Below are 20,713 nucleotides of genomic sequence, written 5' to 3' on the forward strand. Positions count from 1 at the left end.
TTACAAAACCACAACTAAAAGGTCACAAATGAATATACATTAGATGAAAATGAGCTAAACTGTTAAGCCTTTTGAGCACTTTTTTGTTGTCAAATCAGAGGTATCTGAGGTCAGGTGTATTAACCATTTCTATTTTGTGTGTTTGAAACTGAAAAATTTGGCAACCATTATCAAAAAGAATAAAAAGGTGTTTAGGTATGTTTCAGAAACCAGCTGTGTCTGACAATGCTGTTAAAGGAGCTATGTTAATATAAACTCTAAGGTTCAGCCAAAGGGCTACTTGTGGTAATTCTGAGCGGCCTTCAGGTGCATTTCAGGAAAAGTAGTACAATGTTAGTGGCGATAGGGGGAAAGTACATACTTAAGTCATTGCAAACAAGCAGTATTTTTGTGTTCGAGTAAAACCTTACCAACGGTTTGCCATTAGGGTCAAAAATGCCTGGGAGCAAAACTTCCGGCAAAATGACAAGAACATCAAACTCTTTCATCGCTGGCAACTCATGAAGAGGTAAATGTATAAAACAACAATGTCAATGAATGGTGAATGTTTTGTCATTGTTACAAATCAGTAAATGCATTTTGTCCTCATGGGCTACTGTAGCATCTCCCAGTGACTTAGACCCGCTCCCATGCATTTTAGACCTGATTTCTATAGGTATACTTTACGAAGACACCAGTATTTTTTAACATCTGGGCATGATTTAATTTATTTTCAACAATACTTTGATGGATATTTCCAGAGATTAGTGGTAATTAATGCAATGATCAATATTGCAACATGAAAAACCACATGACTTCAGTAGAAATATTAAAAATAAAAACATTTGCCACAAACATATCAACCATGGGTCCAAATGTTGTCATGAAACTACCAGGAGCTTAGTTGTTGTTGCTGCTTTTTAACCAGTCTTCTCCTACTACAGATATCACCTCCTCACCAGTCAGCATCTCATCTTAGTCAGCGTACCCACTGAAGTAGTGGCTGGGGTCAGGAAAACAGACATTTGGGCCTGGTGATATAACTTCCTGTATGTTTATGAGGTCTGTGGTCTGTCTGATCTGGTTTCAATGGAAGCGCTCTGTCTGGATCACAGCAGGCTTTAGGTTTCCTGCGACGTCCGTTCACCGCTCTGCAAACCAGCGCCAGCTTTTGCTTACTCAGATAAGCTGTAGTTCATAAAATCTCCTCTGGATTTGGGTATTAAACCATAATGACACACTCCTGAGGAAGTAAAGGAGCAGTTGTTCAGTTCTAGCTAATTCTGTAGCTTTTTTAGTTTTTTATTCCGTATATTTTACAATGAATTTAATAGACGTGGTTCCCTTTTTAATTTATTTATTTGGAGGAGGTCTATGCCCTTCACTGAATAAATTGAAATTCCATCCAAACCATTTTGTGAGGCTTTACAACTTTAATCAGTTCCAGAGATTGAATGATGATGCTTTAAGCCTCTTGTTTTTAATCACCTTATGGAATTTCAACGGATGTGGACAGCATTATGATTTTCTTATCTGTGGGCGAAAAATAATTTGTCATCCCACAAAACAAAAACCACTGTTTTGTCTTTGTTTTCCAGTCAAGCAACACTTTTTTAAACTTTGTGTTTGCTTATGTGTACCTGGTGTCTTCTGCACATGGTCCTCATCTTTGTTTTTAATGATCTGCTGTATACTTCCAGCCGCCATCTTTGTGTTTTTGTTTCTAAGGTGGTGAAACTGTTGAGCAACAAACGGTCACAGGCCGTTGGAATCCTGATGTCCAGCATCCATCTAGACATGAAGGACATCCAGAATGGTGAGTGTTATGAAGCAATACTCAGTATATAAATTTGACAAATTCTGCTGGATTAGATTTAGATGTTATAAAATACTGAACATGCTGTGTACATGTGTGCGTGCATGCACATTTTTATGTAGTGATTGGCATTATCTTATTTTTGAAAAATGATGTGATATACACAGTGTGAGGATTCACAATAAAATGCATAATTATACTTTATTTAGGGGGTGAGAATTTAACGCGTTACTTACGATTAATTCATTAGGGGGAAAAAATGCATTTTTAAAAATGTAAGCTTGAGCCTGAGCTTTTAGCATCACAATTTATGCCCAATACATCAATAAATGTCAAGCTGCAGCTCTAAAAATGGCAGAGCCTGGACTGCAAAACCATATGGGCTGCATGGTGGCACAGTGGTTGGCACTGTTGCCTCGCAGCACGAAGGTTGCAGGTTCGAAACGCGGCTGCGGCCTTTCTGCGTGGAGTTGCGTGTTCTCCCCATGCCTGCGTGGGTTTCCTCCGGGTACTCCGGTTTCCCCCACAGATCACAACATGCCCTATAGGTTACAGATTGTGTCGCTTTGGACAAAAGTGTCTCCTAAATGAATAAACATAAACATATAAACCTTTTTATGCTCTCCAACCACAACTAAAACTACAGTTAAATGAAATTGTTCTTCTTGAAGAAAAGAAGAAAAATAAATCAACTGTTTCACTATTATGTAGTAGGTTGAAAGTAGGCAGGCAGTTACTTTATCCATGTGAACTTTATCACAGCAGGAGGGAAAAGCATACACTCAGCATTCATCTTGTTACGCTCAGCCGAACTTCACCTGAACTCTACACTGGACCTCTATATAAGTAGTGTTCTGCTGCCACCCAGTGTTCAGTTCAGTACACATTTACAATGTTCCATGTATACATCAGTAACACAAACTAATATTCACACATCCCAACAAATCCAACAAAGATTACCTTTATAATGAAACCACATCAATCAAACAGACCTTGTGGTTACAGAAATATACTCATTAAAGTGTGGGTATGTCATCTGTGCCTCACTGACATGTTTTATTTTAACCATTTACTCATTCACTGCCAGCCATTTTCTGATCAGAAGCCCCTGACTGCCAGTGCTTTTGAACATTTTTACTGTTTTAATTTGAAGAGTTACAGAACATTGTGCTCTACGATCACGTAAACATCACGTAAACAACAAGACTATCAAAAAAATAAGTAGACTCAATTCTTACGTCAGGAAGAATTGGCATGTTTCCAGCTTTTTCCATTCTTTCACAATCCATTGAAGTGTGAGCTGCAGAAGATTTTCTAGTTAGCGCCTCGTCCCTCCCCCCCCCCCCCCCCCCCCCCCCCCCCAGCAGCTTCCCAAATCGATCTCATAATTCGTGCTTCCTGCTCAGGTGGTGTTTGACACACATGGATGGAGATCGGCTTTGGAGCCGTAATGTTTACTCTCAAGGTGCGGGAGCTGGTTCCCAAGTCTGCCTCATTAAACAATGCAATTGATGACTTTAATTCTCAATGGCAGTGAATGAGTTAAAATGTGATTAAAAAGATTAATTACAAGGCCCCTGATTAATTAGATATTTTAATCATGTCCCAACCCTAGTTTAATTTAATTATTAATAAAAGTTATAACTTCATATAATTGTTTTATGTTAGAATTTTATCATAATACGTTTTTTAAACGTTATCTTTTTTCACATGATTGCAGCAAAAACAGCCATTTATTTTTTTCTATGTCTAGCTTAATTTATTCCTGAATTATTTAAATGTTGATCGTGTCAGAAATGGATCATTTCTGAGAAGAAATGTCAAATTTTGTCAAGAGGATTTAGAATGTTCATAAAATCTTAAATGTGTACATTTTAAAGAGAAAGACCATTTCTGAATACTCAAGGACACTCAAGTTCTTGTGTACTAGACATGTATGTTCTTGGAAAGGACTCCAGAAAGTTTTTTTTCTACTGAGTACAGGAAGACGAGGATGACATTTGGAACAGAACCATACTCCGTTGTGTCCTGGCAACAAGCGTTGCTTCTTGCTACAGTTGAAGTGGAACTGCACACCATCAGAAAATGTAACTCCACCCCTAGTCAAGATTTTAAAAATGCCATGAAAGTGGGCGTTGCCAGGAGGCACAGAGTGTCATGGCCAAGTGTGGGGAATTTCCATCCTGGGAGGGAGGGGGAGTGGGAGGAGACTGTACCGATGACGTGAAATTGTACCAGCGCCAGTCAATCACAAGTTTAAAATGCAGTAGCTGCTGTTATCCTACGGGGGGGGGGGGGTAGACATTTTTAGACTTAGATTCTAGATTTAATCAAGTTTACACAAACATTTCAAAAAATGCACAGGAACAGAAAGATTGCATTTGTAAAGACTCAATTATACAGTTAGCAAAAAAAAGTTATTTTGGGGTTTAGTTACTCTTTAAAAAACAACCTGACATAAAAATAAAAGTCTAATTTGTTCCTTAAATGACTAAATATCAAAAACGTAGTATTTGTTTAATATTTGGCCCACTTTTGATCGGAACTAATAAAATATTAGCATTTCCCGCTCTTTAATGAATAAAAAAATGTATTTTTCATCAGAACAGACCTACGGTGCTTTTATTTTGATAGTGGATTAGCTCATTAGCATTTTGAAGGATCATGAAGAGTAAAACCCAAACACCCAGCAAAATTTAGAGTTTACACAAAACTGTTTACAGTAACAGACAACTTTCAATTATTTCATTTATATTTCTAATATAAAACATTCTAGTCATTAGCTTTGTCCTCTTACGTTCAGAGTTTAATGGTTTATGATGCAATGCACTATGGGAAACTTTGCTGTCCCAAGTCTGCAAAAGGATGCACTGATGCATCCTTGATACAATGGGGGGAGCAAGAACACATCCAGGAACTTTAAGCAAACTTGCCATGATGCATACTTAGGATTGGAACAGTCCTTGGGCCATCATTGATGACGTTTCACAAGGACATGGGTACACAAGTTCAGCCAAGTATGCCTATTGAGAAACGACCCAAGTCATCCTCTACAGGAAACTTACTCCACTCCCACTTAATCATGTAACAACTGTTTAAAAAATGCAACTAATGCATTGGCAGACCGAGAGGGCAGAGCCGCGAACAAATACACACAAACAGGCTCACAGCAGCATTGTGACATCATAATGCACCAGCCAATGTCATAGTGTACCTTTTAGCTAATCGCGATGGCAGATTTTTATTCAAATGTAGTGCAGAGTTTTTATCTGACAATGGCGCAACACTGACAGTTTTAGGCAGAATATTTAAATTTAAGACACACTAAAATGCCCAATTACTGACTTCATGTGTCTACAGCACAATTAGATACTCATTTATATAGTTTATTAGCAGTGTTGGGAGTAATGCGGTCCAAAAGTAATTAATTACTGTAATGCATCGCTTTTTGCTGTAATGTGGTAATGTAAGGCATTATAGGGAAAGAAAATGGTAATATTTACTCGGTACAATTGTCAGTAACGCGGTAATTACAATGCATTTTTAAACCCAGAATCAAGATGTGTTCCTTAAAAATTCAAATTGCGGGAAACCCGAAGAAAGATCCAGTATCTGCATATATTACGTCATTTATGGACTCAGCTTTGCAGGCAGAGAGGACGCAGCAGTAACGGCTCAACTACTCCAGCTGCGTCCTGCACGCAGCTGCTGCAACATTCACAAAATTGCTCCACTAAAACAAAATAATTCACTTGAGATCGTTCATATCGGTGCATATTCTCTGCTATTTTGTGCTTTTCTGATGTGCTTTGCCTCAGCTGAGTTCATAATCTGTGCCCCGGTGATTTCAACTCATTGCTGCTGGAGCGCCGCGCATGTGAAGATCCCTTTGGCTGATCGTTAGAAAGTAGGAAGTCTAGGAAACAGTTTTTTCTGGAAGACGGAGAAAACATGCAGCATGCAGGATAGAGAAAGGGCCGGAAATTATTCAAATAAAATCAAGAAAACAAAACAAAGTGCTTGAAAAGAAAAAAGTAGGTAGATTTATCCTCAATACACATTTTTACCAGTGAAAAGCAATAATATATAAGCATTTAATATTTATACATGTGATAGAATCAGATCACCCCAGAAGTCAGTCCCACATTCAGGGCCGTATCAAGGCATTTGGGGACCAAGGTAAATATAGAATTGGAGCCCCCACCACCTCACTCCCTGATCAGTTAATATAAGATGGCAGCGTGCCGAGAGTACAGTTTGTTGCTTTCATTTAATAAACAATCATTTTAAAGCACTGTTATTATATCTGACTGTTTTTAACAGCAATCCTAGCTCGGACACCACATCACTTTCCATATAAATGTCATGAGCTCACTGAGCGTCACATGGCCAGATTCATATTGAAGTTGTATTGGTAAAAGTAACTTAAAGTAATGCAAAAGTAGTGTAATGCCTTACATTTTAAAATCAGTAATATTGTGTTGGGGTTATTCGGTAGCGAACAATTAGTAAGCGTTAACTTACTTTTGGATTCTTCAATAAATTCTGTAAATATGGGAATATTTACTGATTTATTAATTAATTAAGATATTCTTAGATATCTCCGGGGCACCACCCTTTAATTAGAAAGGGAAATGAATCCAAAACCTTATCAGTCTTTCTTGAAGTTCGTATAATCCTTGGAGCAGAGACTTCTCTTCGACACAACAAAGCTACTGGACACAAAAATCTGAATTTTATAACATTTAATTAAACAATTTGTCAAATGAATAAACAATGAAATAAATGAATAATAACCGTGTGATATGATTGAAGATGGATGTGTTTGCGTGTGATGGAGGATGTATGAATGGGGTTCTTTGTTCTCACAAAGGAGTAGTGTGTGTGTGTGTGTATGTGCGTGTGTATGGATTCAAAATGGAGTCTTGAATACAAGATGGCTGACTCCTTTGTCTGGCTAAAGTGTGGGTGGCAACTTGCACTTTAACTTCCAAAGCACTTAGAATCAGTAGTAACTTAACCTTAAATCACTCAAAACATTTCAAAGGATCATGAAACAACACAAAAGATTAATCACAAATTATATCTTTTTAGTTTAACTGCTTGGCCGTAGCAGAAAACATTTAAAGATACCAAACAATGATCAATAAGCAGTTTATTCTTTCAAAATGACCCGACTGACGTATTGGGAGCGAAAGAGGAGAACACGTCTGGTAATTTGAAGCAATAGCGCGATTTTATTGCTTATTCTGGACTATAGAGGAAACGGAAGAAGGAGAGAGAGAAATTAGTTTCTGATCACCAGAAGAGCGAGGCGTCCCTCCCTCTTTGATTTGACGGTTCTCTGTGTTTCTCCGCAGCTTTCGGCGTCGTCCGTCGGTTTGATGCTTTCTCCGTTGTTTGGCGTTCTCCGTGAGTGTTTCTCCACGGGCTGGACACAAAGAGAACGAAGTTTCTTTTGTGCTGAGTTTGACAACTTACAGAGTCTCTGAGAGCTGGATGGAGCTCCGCTCGTTCCCAGTCAGGTCCTGATGGAGTTGGAGTGGCTTTCCAGCGGTTGCGTGGCTCAACTTGGGCACTTAGAGTTTCCGCGTGCTCAAGGGAGTCGGAGCGTTCGACAAGCGTGTCCTTACCGCCAGGTATCCTGGGCAAAAGAACGAGGTTCCTTTGTCTTTCCTGATGATTTATAGTCTGAGTTCGCGGGAAAGCTCCGTGACTCCCGCACATGCACAGAATGTGTTTCTGGTATTAGGCGGTGACATCATCACAATGCTTCCATGTGCAAAGCATCATGGGAAATGAAGTTTCTTGGCGCTGATGTGATTATTTGCTTTTCAGAGCAATTTAAGCACAGTCATTTTGGAGAAAATCACTGCATAGTAATTTCCTCATGAGGTCAGACCCTCAACATTCCCCCTTTTGGTTTTGGGGATCGCGCCCAAAGCTCAATCGTCGGAAGCACAGATGGGTTTGTTCCTCATGAACGTAGGTCGACTTGATTGTCGGAAGCACAGGTGGGTTTGTCCCTTAGGACGTTGGTCTCCTTGGACGCCTTTGTCTTTGGTCTTTGTCTTGGATCCTGGCGCCTTTGGTCTTTTTCTTTGTCTTGGATCCTGGTCAGGCACAAAACAAAAGAGGATAGGAAACGGGATAGTCCCCAACGCGCATAACGAGAAGAAGCCACTCACGCAGGTGGTACGCAATGATGATGTCGTCCATGCGAGAGGTAGTAGTGTAGAAGGAGGAAGGTCGGTGGGCGGTTAACTCCACGAGGGGACACAAAGGCATCTCACCGCCGGCCATACAGTTCAGTTTATGGAGCACGCGGTGATGTACGAGGTCCATAGTTCGCAAACACGCATTGACCTATGTGGTCCCAAGATTCCCCCCTTTTTGGTCCAAAGGGTGGATCAGGACAGTCTTTGGGCTAAAACAAGGACCATAAAACTAAGAGGTACTACAATGTGCTGGTGCGTCAGACAGAGTCATTGACAGACTGAGCTGGGCCGGCACATAACCACTAGTTAATATGTGACCAAGTAAGAAACAAAAATACAGAAAACCCCAAAATAATAATAATAATAATAATAATAATAATAATAACATAACATCCAAGAAAATTCATAGCAACCTTGAGGTCTCATAAAATACATTCTTAGGTCATACATTCAGTGTGTAGCTTATAAAGAATGTGACATAATGCAACACTCAGATAAAAATGTGAGGTAGACTAAAGTGAGAACTACTCTTAGGGTTACAAAATAAAGAAAATGTTGCTCACCCCCTTTAGACAGGTGTGGTACATTCACGCTTGGAGTCTCCCCGAACGCGGTTACGAGACACACCGTAGGTGAGCAAGTGCATCTTATCTTGGAGTTTCTTAACACGCCTGTAGGCGGAATAAGCAATCACGGCCGTGATGACCCATCCCATCCCAAGGGCGACCAATGTGCAGATTAAGGTCATATAATCTGTGTCAATGTAGCGTCTTGGGTATCTATTCATGGGCGTCACAGTAAGTTCACGCGGGGTTTGTGTGAACTTAACAAATTTGGTTCCTTCAATCAGTAAATTTTGGTCAATTTCTAAATCGAAGGCAAAGTTATAACCCTGGAAAGCGTCCATGATTTCAATCTCTGAGTCATGCTGTTCGAGGTTGAGATGATGGAGTGCCAGGTTTCTAGTTCAAAGTGGAAATGCCTACCGTCCTTTCAAATACCAATGTTCAGCATCGACTTAAACCTATAGATGTGAGGTGTCACAATAATGGGAACATGTAACAGCAAACCGAGTTCTAATTTTCTGCATCAACGTGAATGGGAATTGCACTACCTAGGCTGTACGCTAGGTGGATTTGTGAAAGGTGCACAGTAGAGGGGTAAGTACGGGGAAATACGACTTTCAACCAAACTGTCCAGCGTGGAACTTACTTCCCTGAGCAGGTCCTGCATCAAATCTCTCACCACTCGTGTGTACACAATATCCTGATGTATGGTTTCAGACAAAGTCTTGATTGCACGTAGAGATTCATTAATCAGAGCAGAATGTAGGTTGACAGTTACAAGAGTACCCTGTAAGGTTTTAGTGAGTACATCCTGTTAGAGGTCTAGGAGGAGTTTCTCTTGGTTAGTGAAAGTGACGGCGGGGGCGGCTGGTTCTTTGTCGGTTAGTACATGTTAATGGATTAAACGTGCACTTTCCCCCCTTTCCATTTCCATGCATAGAACTATGTGGAGACTACGTCTACCTCCTGCGGGGAGTCTGGTCTCTGTACCCGCGGGGACGGTTTAACGTAGGGTTTGATTTGGTTTGCATGCACCCATTTGTAGACAGGTTCCTGTCTTGCTTTGGTGATGCGTAACCTGTATGCAACTGGAGAGTTTTGCCACGATCTCAAATGGTCCTGACCAGCAGGGCAGGAACTTCTTAGCTTTGCGTGCCGGTTGGGCGAACCGAAAGTAGAATACTTTGTCACCCACCTCGTATTCGCGGCTGGTTGTCTTTTGGTCGTAGTAGGCTTTAGCGCCTTCTACGTTGGTGTCCAGTTTCTTCTGAGCGTGCGCGAACGTAGCTCTGAGGTGTGTTTTCAAGTCTGCCACATACTGATGAGCGGTATAGGCAGTGGCAACACTGACATCCTCTGGGTGATACAGGAGGTGCAGTGGTAGAGTCATCAGTCTGCCCGTCATCATCTCAAAGGGCGTAACCCCCGTGGATCGCTAGGGAGTGGACCGTATGGCCATCAGGACCAGAGGGAGCTCGACATCCCAGTCCTTCCCAGTGGAGCAGACGTACTTTTTGAGCATGGAGACGACCGTGCGGTTCATCCGTTCGACCTGTCCGGATGACTGTGGGTGATAGGGGAGGTGGAATCTCACTTCCACTCCCAGAAGTTCAAACAGGGACGTCATGACACTGGATGTGAAATGAGTTCCCCGGTCAGAGTCAATGCAGAGTGGAAGTCCCCATCGACTGAAAACGTGGTTAATCAGCAGTACAGCGGTTGTGACGGCTGTATCGTTTGGCGCTGGAAGGCACTCCACCCACTTTGTGAAACTGCAAGTTACAGTTAGCATATATTTGTTTCCTCTTGCCGATTTGGGAACCGGTCCAACCCAGTCGATCTGCAGGTGGGACCAAGGGAAGGTTATTCCCCTGCGTTGCAGTGGTGCTCCAGCAAGCGGCTGGGAGGGTTGAAACTGGGCACAGATGAGGCAGCCTTGGACATAGCTGTGTACGTCCTTGGACATCGATGGCCAATATGCTACTTCTGTCAGTGACGCGAGGGTAGCTTTTGCTCCGCGGTAACCTCCGACCGGAGCGTCGTGGGCGTAGGCAAGCATCACTCCTCTGTGGTCGAGTGGAACAACCCAGCGCGGCGGGCTGTGGTCGTCACGCATGTAAACTAACAAATCGTTTTGTAGTTTCAGATGCGCAAGTTGACGATGCAGGGTTACCAAATCTCGGCTTGCGCCAGTAGGTGGTGACGGTTGTTTAGACATCGGGCCCTTTTGGAGAAGCTCGCGGATGAGCTTCAGGTCAGGATCTTGTTCCTGCACAGTGACTAGGTCCGCGTCCTATGGTTTTCTGCCTAGAAACACGGGTACCCAACGGTCCGAGGTTCGTCTGCCTGTTTAGCATGGCGATGAGTAATCGCGCAGACCTCGTGAACGGCTGTGGGTGGAAGCCACTCGTCTTTGAATTCCCAGCAGGTTCCCTGGTCAGCACCGAGCTTAGCAAGGCGGTCTGCTTCGTCATTACCATCTTTCTCCGGACCTAGGGTCCTGGAGTGACCTTTGACCTTTTTCCAGTAGACCATTATGCCTTTCTCAGTGGTGAGCAGATCACATGCTAGGAATAACTCCGAGTGTTTCACGTCTCTGTTCCTGGCGTTTTTCATATGGTTCTCCTTCCACATGGGGAAGTGAGAAATGAAGCTGTGTCTAGCGTAGTTTGAATCTGAGCAAAGGACGATTTGAGTGATGTCCAAGGCTGCCGCCTGCTGGAGGGTTATCAACACTGCAGCAATTTCGGCGTACTGACTAGACTTTTGGCCCAACCGGTAGTAATTTGGTTGCTTAGTGTCACAGTCCACCCAAACGACTCCAACCCCAGCACGGAGCTGGCCTTCGTGAAGGTAGGCGCATCCGTCAGTGTAAACTTTCGGAAGCCCTTGGCAAACATTCTCATCAAAGTAGCGATGATTGGATGCGGTTGGGTAGGCTGCGGCAGGTGTGTCCAGGGGGCCCATGACGAAGTCAGAGTCACAGTGCTGGTAGCCAGCTAGCCCTTGTCCTAGCGCTAGCTTGGTGTTCTGACCATACTTGACCTCAATGTTGTATCCTTGGAGCACCATCATCCACGTCGCAATGCGGCTGTTTGACACTCTTCCTTCGCGCAGTCGCTGGCTGTTTAGGAATGTGACAGGCTGATGACACGTTTCAATGATCACTTTCTGTCCACCGATGTAACTACGAAAGTGTTCGACGGCCCAGACTGTAGAGAGGAGAGCTCTCTCGCAGTCTGAGAACTGGAGTTCGACCTTGCTCAGAGGCTTGCTGGCGTATGCCACAGCTCTCATGTCCTGATCGTGTTTCTGCTTCAAAGCAGCGCTCAGGCAGTGAGAGGAGAAAGTCACCTCTATGAAGAACTCCTTATCCTTGTCTGGGTAAGCCAGACAGGGTGCGGACGCCAACTTCTGTTTTAGGAACTGGAAGGAGAGTTCTTGGGGTCTGTCCCACACGAAAGGTGTGTCGTTCCGAAGCAGCTCAGTGAGGGGCCTTGCCATTTCAGCGTACTCCTCAATGAACTGCCTGGAGTAGTTGCAGACTCCAAGGAAGCTCCTGAGTTCAGTCAGATTAGCTGGGGCTTTGATGTCCTGAATGGCCCTAATGTGTCCCGCTTGGGGCTCGACTCCATTAGGGCCCAGCAGCAGTCCAACATACTCCACTTTGGTTTCGCACCACTGTCCCTTGAGAATCGCCAATTTAGCTCCGGCATCAGCGAGCTGTTGCAGCACGTGACGGAGTTCGGCCAAGTGCTCCTCGAAGGTTCGACTCCTCATCAAGATGTATTCGACATATATGAGGTTCCCTCTGGAAGCAGCATCTGACATGGCTTTGTGGAGGAAGATGTTGAACTCTGCAGGTGAGTTAGAGTAGCCAAAGGGGCAGCGGTTCCAAGTATATTGGCAATTTCCAAAGGAGAAAGCCAGTTTATACTGGTCTGCCGGCTCAACCTTCATGGTCCAGAAGCCGTTGGCTACGTCAACCATAGAGAAGAAACGAGCATCTCTGACTCTGGCTAGCTCCTGATCTAAATGGATCATAGGCCACCTGGAGAGAGGTACTTGTTTGTTCAGTGCACGATAGTCTATGGTGAGACGCCATTTCCCAGTCGGTTTCAGAACCGGCCAGATGGGAGAGTTGTAAGTGGAGTTACACTCTCTGATGATGTTTATCTCCTTCAGCTGATCGAGGATCTCCTGGATCGACTCATAAGCAGCGAGGGGAATCTTGTACTGGCGTACAAAAGTAGGAGGGGCATTCGGGTTCATTGGAATGCGAACCGTGTGCAGGTTTGTGAGTCCACAGTCCAGGGAGTCCCTGGATAAGACGGACTGAAACTCATAGAACAGGCTTCTAAGCTCTGCTCTCTGCTCCTCTGACTCCAGCGCATCCGTTGTGTCAAGCTGCTGCTGACTTCGGCCTCAAAGCCGTCATAAGGTTCAGAGGAGGAGGGTCTCTGGTGTTCCGGGCTTTCAACCGGTGACTCAGAGGGTTGAATATTTATTGCAAAAACCGTTAGACACTGACCGCCGTCAGTATCGAAGGTTGCACTGCAAATGGGTTCCTCAGGAAGGGCTTCATGCCGCTTGATGGTAATCATTTGTGAGGGAAAAGTACTGAATGTGTCTGCACCAATCTGTCTGTCGTTCACAAACAAGGGAAGTTGTCCGATCACGGGGACTGAAAGTTCGAAGTCATGGAATGAGCTATCTTTCAGCATGCCCAAGGGCTTTCCTGCCGGCATGTGGATAGGACTCCGGGTCGGATTTTTGACCAACAAGTAGGCAGAACGATTGTTCAGCTCCAAGAGTGGCGTGCCACAGACGGCTAAGTTGAGCTCCAAGAAGTGTGGTGATGGCTGGAAGAAGGCCTGTGTGCCTGGCAGCTTCTGATGCTTCATCAGAGTCAGACGAACGGGGACTCCTTTGACCAGTGGGGGCAGAACCGTGCTGGCCTCAACCACTGCACGGCAGGCCTGTGGAATGGTCTGACCGGACAGCAAGTGTTCAGGGCCTTCTGAGCGAGGCTCAGAGGATGGTGTGGCCCGGGCCCAAAGGACTTGATTGCAAGTGTCCAGCTGGGCACCGAGTCAAACCAGCAGATCTGCTCCAATGAGTGCAGGTGGATCAAGCTGTGGTATGATGCTGAATGTATGTGTGAGCTGTCTTGCTCCAAGCTGGATAGTCGGAGAGCAGACCTCTGGCGCTTTCAGGAGCCTCTGCGGCCAAGCAGGTGACAAGAGCCGATGGCTACGTGTCACACTGACCAGAAGGGGGTCCTTCTGACGCAGGTGTTCAAACATCTGCTGGCTGATGGCTGACTTCTCCGACCAAAGAGCAAGGCGAGCATCTGAGATGTGGGTGCAGTTGATGGTGAGACCACCAACTATGTGTGGTGCATATGGCTGCAGGCTGACGTTCTTCAGCGAGCAGAGAAAAGATGAATGTGTGCGGAGCGGAGTTCCAGGAGCGATTTCGTGCCTTTGCAGGCGGACATCGTCGGTTGGAGCCGTAGGGAGGGGCATGACCTTGGAACAAGGGTTTTGCGGCTCACTTAGGCTGACTTAAAGAATGGAGGATGATTGGCTGCTATCTGGGTTCCAGGGCTTAGGTGTGTCCACCTGAGCCCAAAGTTGACCCTTCTGGCAGTCGATGAGGGGAGCTAGACGTTCAAGCAGGTCCTGACCAATGAGAAGTGGTTCAGTGTCTAGCTGGCAGACATAAAACGGGTGAACCAGAGTCATGTCTTGGAAGGTGATGTCCAGCCATGCCCGGTGAGTGATGCACTCCCGGGTCTGGGTGTAGCTGGTGATTTTCAGGTCACAGGGTTCTACCTGGACTGGTTTCCCAAGCGACTGCATGGTGTCAGACATGCGATGGAACAGTGTGGAGCACATCAGGGTGATTTCTGAGCCGGTATCCAGCAGAGCATCAACCTGAATGCATCCACCTACGTTGGTGCTACAGTACAAACGGCAAGCATGATCAAGGTTTGTTAAGTCACCAAGGAACTTCAGAAATTTAGTATCAGGTTTCTCTGTGGGGTAGATTTCAGGAGACTCCTGTGATCTACCAGTAGTGTTCCCCCAGCTGATCAGGTAGGTCCTGGCCACGCTGGGGGGGTTGAGCCACGCCTAGTCATGCGGACGTTGGCTCTGGGTCTGGCTTCTTAGAAGAAGACTTTGGTGCAGGGGTCTCATCTGCAGATCTCAGCTGTTCCTTCTGTTTAGCTAGGAACTGCTGAAACATTTCCTGGACATCGGCTTTGGTCAGGAACTCATCCGCGAACTCACGTTCGGGACCTACCTGTAGGCGGCGCTCCTTAAACCTTCCACTGTTCCGACCTGCCTGCCGTTGGTTTTGGTTGGGCCACTTCCTGTCTGATTGTCCAGACCTAGGCGGCCAATCAGCACCCCCTTTCCCCTGTTGAGGAGATTGGGACTGCTTTTGCGGTTTAGCAGGTCTAGGTTTAGCAGATTTTGGCTCTGTGGGTGGAGCTTCTTTGCCTTCGAGCTCCAAATGCGGCTCGGCGTCGGGAGCTAGGTGCATGACGTGGTGATGTGCGTCAGGCTTTTGGGGCTTTCCGCCGGCTTCCCAAGCCTGTTGAGCGTATCTCCTAATCTCCTGAGTTGTCAGTTTTTTCATCCGACAATACATTGAGACTTCGGATCGAACACACTCGTGCAGGTTGTGAATGAACAGGGATCTGAAGGCAGGGTCTTCCTCGAGCCCAGGGCCGTTTCGACCTTGGAAATAAGCACTTTTGAGTCGGTGATAATACTCTCTGGGGGGTTCGTTTCTCCCGTGTTTGATGGAGAAGGCCCCCATTGTAGCAGACGCAGAGTCTGCATACGTGGCGTATTCATCTCTCAACGCTCGGCAGAGCGAGGAGTACCGATCACGAATGTCAGGTGGTAGAGTTTCCATGAAACCGTGCACCGTTCTAGATGTGGTTTTCCAAATTAGCTTGAGCTTTTCCCTTGAAGAGGGTGCTGGAAGATCAAGCAGACAACGTTCTATCTCCCTGAGATAATCGTCGACGTTGGATTCATTGGTGTTAGGATCAAAGTGTTCTATGTCTTTAGCTAGCGATTCAATTTGACGTACACGGAGCCCTGACTCGCGGTACGGCGCGTCATCCTCTGACTCTGACCCACGGTCTGTCTCAGAGGGCGCTGGATATCGCTGGTGTGCTCTGGGCTCCCAATGTTGACTCTTGGGGCCCAAATCGGGGTCCGGCATGTTTTGGCAGGCTGCTGGCACGTCACGTGGGTGTCCTGGGAGGTCCTCCTCCCGGGGCACGTCTGCATAGTGCAGCCTGCGTCTTTCAACTGGGGCTTCTGCGTAATACGCTCTGTCCGGGTACGGACTGGTGTGGAATGCTTTGTCCTGCAGCTGGTTACCGGCATGCCGAATACCGGAATAGCTAGGATGGGTAGATGGTTGAGGTGTAGGTTGGGCTTGTGGATAACCCCAGCCGGCACCTTGCACCCTTCGTGGACTGGGGGAGCGGTCTAAATAGAGGTGCCGCTCAGCTGGTCGACTTCTCACTGATTGAGAAGGCCGTGAAGATGAGGGTGGTGGTCCAACCTGGGGTTCGAGGGCAAACTGCTCTCGGCCCCTAGGTGGTCCTGAATGCCCTATAGTGTGTGTAGGGAACGGGGCCGAAGGTTGGGACAGATGAGTTTCATTTCTCTCCTGCGGCGTGCGTCCGTCCAGAGAGTCATGGTGTTTCCCCCCTTCCCACTGTCTGTTGTCATCAGCAGAGGGGGGCGGGGTCTCCTCCCCATTGTCCCCAGAATCGGTGCTGGTGTTGTCTTCCTCGATCAGCCTTCCATTTCGCTGTTTTTCAGCTAGCATACTCTGGAGGTTCATGATCTCTCGATCATGTTGGAGTTCTCTCTGATAGAGGATCAGGGCTAACTTAGCCAAGTGAACCTGGATTGGTTTTGTACCATCCGGGTTTTCTATTTGATCAATTACAGCGTCAAGCTGTTCTTCAGTGAAATCCCTAGAAGGGTAGTCGGGTTCTCGAGCAACCGCGACCAGTTTGGACAATATTTGTCCAGAAAGTAGGCCAGGTTCACATATGTGGGCCGCAGCGCCACCTGGTTGCTGGGAGTTGGTCAGTTCACTACTCTGTCCCTCCATTTTAACAACCGAACCAAAAATAGCCTAGTAGAGCTTCTGCAGATAGCTCAAAACTGCACCTTTTGGCAGCAACTGCTAGCTTTGTAGCAGAAAACACTAAATTAACCTTTGTGCGCACAGGTTTTAGCGTTTTAAGATTGCACGGAATGCCGTGACTGATGCTTAAAATACTATTCCTTTCAGTATTTTAGCAAAAGCTGGTGCGTTGCCGTAGCAACGTCTTACAACACTTGTGGTGTTAAATATGCTAGTTATTCCTTCAGAATATTAGCAAACAGGGTGTTATCAGTCTTTGAGTGAAGGTTTCAGTTAGTTACAATAGCCACTGTGAGTTAAAGTTGCTAAATTAGCAGTTAATTTTAGCCTAAAAGGGTTAGTCAGAATCACTTACATACTGCACCTTTAATGAGGAACTGAATTTTAACCTAAAAGGTTAGCCAGAATTAATTACACGTTGCACCTTTAAGGAAAAACTGAATTTTAATGTAAAAGGTCAACCAGAATTAATTTACACATTGCACCTTTAAAGAAGCACTGAGTTACTGGTGAGAGTTCGATGCAGCTTCCTGCTCAGCGAAATCAGCACCACTCTGTTGCTGGTTCAAGGCTGAACAACTGATTATTTTTAATTCAAGCTCTTTGGATTTATTTGTTTGTTTGTGCCGGATAGAAATCTCTGTGTATCCAAGCCTCACACGGGCTGCACCAATTAACGTTGGGGTTATTCGGTAGCGAACAATTAGTAAGCGTTAACTTACTTTTGGATTCTTCAATAAATTCTGTAAATATGGGAATATTTACTGATTTATTAATTAATTAAGATATTCTTAGATATCTCCGGGGCACCACCCTTTAATTAGAAAGGGAAATGAATCCAAAACCTTATCAGTCTTTCTTGAAGTTCGTATAATCCTTGGAGCAGAGACTTCTCTTCGACACAACAAAGCTACTGGACACAAAAATCTGAATTTTATAACATTTAATTAAACAATTTGTCAAATGAATAAACAATGAAATAAATGAATAATAACCGTGTGATATGATTGAAGATGGATGTGTTTGCGTGTGATGGAGGATGTATGAATGGGGTTCTTTGTTCTCACAAAGGAGTAGTGTGTGTGTGTGTGTGTGTATGTGCGTGTGTATGGATTCAAAATGGAGTCTTGAATACAAGATGGCTGACCCCTTTGTCTGGCTAAAGTGTGGGTGGCAACTTGCACTTTAACTTCCAAAGCACTTAGAATCAGTAGTAACTTAACCTTAAATCACTCAAAACATTTCAAAGGATCATGAAACAACACAAAAGATTAATCACAAATTATATCTTTTTAGTTTAACTGCTTGGCCGTAGCAGAAAACATTTAAAGATACCAAACAATGATCAATAAGCAGTTTATTCTTTCAAAATGACCCGACTGACGTATTGGGAGCGAAAGAGGAGAACACGTCTGGTAATTTGAAGCAATAGCGCGATTTTATTGCTTATTCTGGACTATAGAGGAAACGGAAGAAGGAGAGAGAGAAATGAGTTTCTGATCACCAGAAGAGCGATGCGTCCCTCCCTCTTTGATTTGACTGTTCTCCGTGTTTCTCCGCAGCTTTCGGCGTCGTCCGTCGGTTTGATGCTTTCTCCGTTGTTTGGCGTTCTCCGTGAGTGTTTCTCCACGGGCTGGACACAAAGAGAACGAAGTTTCTTTTGTGCTGAGTTTGACAACTTACAGCGTCTCTGAGAGCTGGATGGAGCTCTGCTCGTTCCCAGTCAGGTCCTGATGGAGTTGGAGTGGCTTTCCAGCGGTTGCGTGGCTCAACTTGGGCACTTAGAGTTTCCGCGTGCTCAAGGGAGTCGGAGCATTCGACAAGCGTGTCCTTACCGCCAGGTATCCTGGGCAAAAGAACGAGGTTCCTTTGTCTTTCCTGATGATTTATAGTCTGAGTTCGCGGGAAAGCTCCGTGACTCCCGCACATGCACAGAATGTGTTTCTGGTATTAGGCGGTGACGTCATCACAATGCTTCCGTGTGCAAAGCATCATGGGAAATGAAGTTTCTTGGCGCTGATGTGATTATTTGTTTTTCAGAGCAATTTAAGCACAGTCATTTTGGAGAAAATCACTGCATAGTAATTTCCTCATGAGGTCAGACCCTCAACAATTGTAATGTAATGAATTACTTTAAAATGAGGGTAACAAGTAATAAATAATGCATTACAGTTTTGAAGTAACTTGCCCAACACTGTTTATTAGCACAAAAAAAAGTAGATATGGGGGTGACTTGCTCTTTAATGTTGGCTTTCTCATGGTGAGTTTATTCCCAAAAGCATCAAAATAAATATCTGCTTTTAAAATAAATAGAATTTGTGCAGATATGATCTTATTGTTTTAGTCAACAGAGAGCTGCATAAGATTCTGAACGCTCCCTTAAACCCGTTATACAACAACATGTTAATGCTACAAACAGGTAAACAAAACTGTTTCTGTGTTTAAAAAAGTACGAAAGCATGAACAACATGTTAAGTCATCAGAAAAGTTCTCTTTTGTTTTCAATTTTCTCCTCTTTGGAAAATCTCCAGATTTATCGCCCACGTCATGTTTCTCTGCTCTTCATCTCTGAGTTGTCATCATCTTGTCTGGGCGGCTTTGTTAAGGTGAAATCATTCCAGCGATGCTGATTAGAACAGACCATCTTCCTGTTTTACTCTCTGATTGCGTTCCAGTCTTCGCTCGTCTGTGTGTCCAAACACTTTTCTTTGTTACTAATCATTTCTGTCCTACAAAGGAGCATTTATACTACTTCAAACCAAACATACCTTTAAGAGTTCTGAGGGACTAAATGTTGAGTCTTTTTCTTTACATCTCTGGTCTGATTGAGAGGGCAAACAAGGGCCACGCTCATCAGCACTGACATCCATCTTTTGTGTTAGGACAGTTTTGAAATTGTTTACAATTAGCTCTAATTGAAAACCTTTTTATGTCACAGAATGAGATCAAGGAGAGGATGTGTTGAGTATAAATATGTTCGGCTCCTAAAACTGATGTCTGTCATGCACAAACAAAATAACTCAAGACAGTGTTTACTCTAGTTTAGTTTGTCAAGAATATTCCTTCTTTTACATGAAGGCCACAGAACTGCATATTGTCTTACTGCAATGTAATTATGTTTTTATTTTATTGTTGTTTTTTTTGAGTGTCATTGGAAGTTAAAGATGATTTAAGAAGTTCTGGAACAAAATGTTAAACTAAAGATTCAAGCTCTGTCCACATCAACGTTGTGAATCAATTTTATTTCCTTTTGATTTTATAAACTTGACAATTACCAGCAAAGCTGTCATTTGAGACAGTTCTGACTCATAGAAGAGCAGCTTATGAATCAATGATTTTTGTTGTTTTGGTGGTTTATAACGGCTCAGCCACTAAGTGGGAAGGCAACACATTTTTCTTCCAGTTTCCTCGCAGCTGTTGTTGTTTGTTCTCAGACTTGGCCGACACGCTGCATGTTTCATAGGACACTTCCGGACAGTGTCTGCTTCCTGTCAGGCTTCGAACCGTCAGTCATGGTTTCAGACGGCGGTTGCCGACGCCATCCTGGGGCCAAGTGTGGCGGTCACAGAGACGTGGGCAGACGGGTCTGCTTTCAGGTCTTAGGAGATCCACGCAGCTGAGTCCCTGTCTTTAAGGGAAAACTGCTCAGACTCTGTTGCAGATGTTAATGAAAAACAAATGTTTCAAACTGAAAAAGTTTGAGAAAAAGAGTCGGAGAGAAGGGCTTAATTTCTTCAGCGGCTTTGGAGGAGAGTGCAAGAATAACAAAAAATAAAGAACGTGACTCAGATGTGATCACATGAAGGAAAAGAAAAGAAAAAATGGCCCAAATGACTGAATCAGTGGGTTTTCCATGCACCTAAATTTGTTTTTGATGTTCTCAATCCTAATTTTCTAAACATGAGTCACAAAAGAAGCCTTTACAACATTCCGTCATGCAAAAT

General features: G+C 44.4%; 1 protein-coding gene across 1 annotated transcript in view; it reads left to right on the plus strand.

The window, feature by feature from the left end:
* The window catches only part of fmn2a (formin 2a), a 62,251-nt gene that overhangs the window by 22,052 nt on the left and 19,486 nt on the right, over positions 1–20,713 (plus strand). Inside the window, exon 7 of the mRNA XM_015944793.3 lies at positions 1,708–1,795. Within this exon, the coding sequence (XP_015800279.3) occupies positions 1,708–1,795 (88 nt within the window). The remainder of the gene's footprint in view (positions 1–1,707; positions 1,796–20,713) is intronic.

The sequence above is a fragment of the Nothobranchius furzeri genome, chromosome 12, assembly GCF_043380555.1.
Source record: "Nothobranchius furzeri strain GRZ-AD chromosome 12, NfurGRZ-RIMD1, whole genome shotgun sequence".
Lineage (NCBI taxonomy): Eukaryota > Metazoa > Chordata > Actinopteri > Cyprinodontiformes > Nothobranchiidae > Nothobranchius > Nothobranchius furzeri.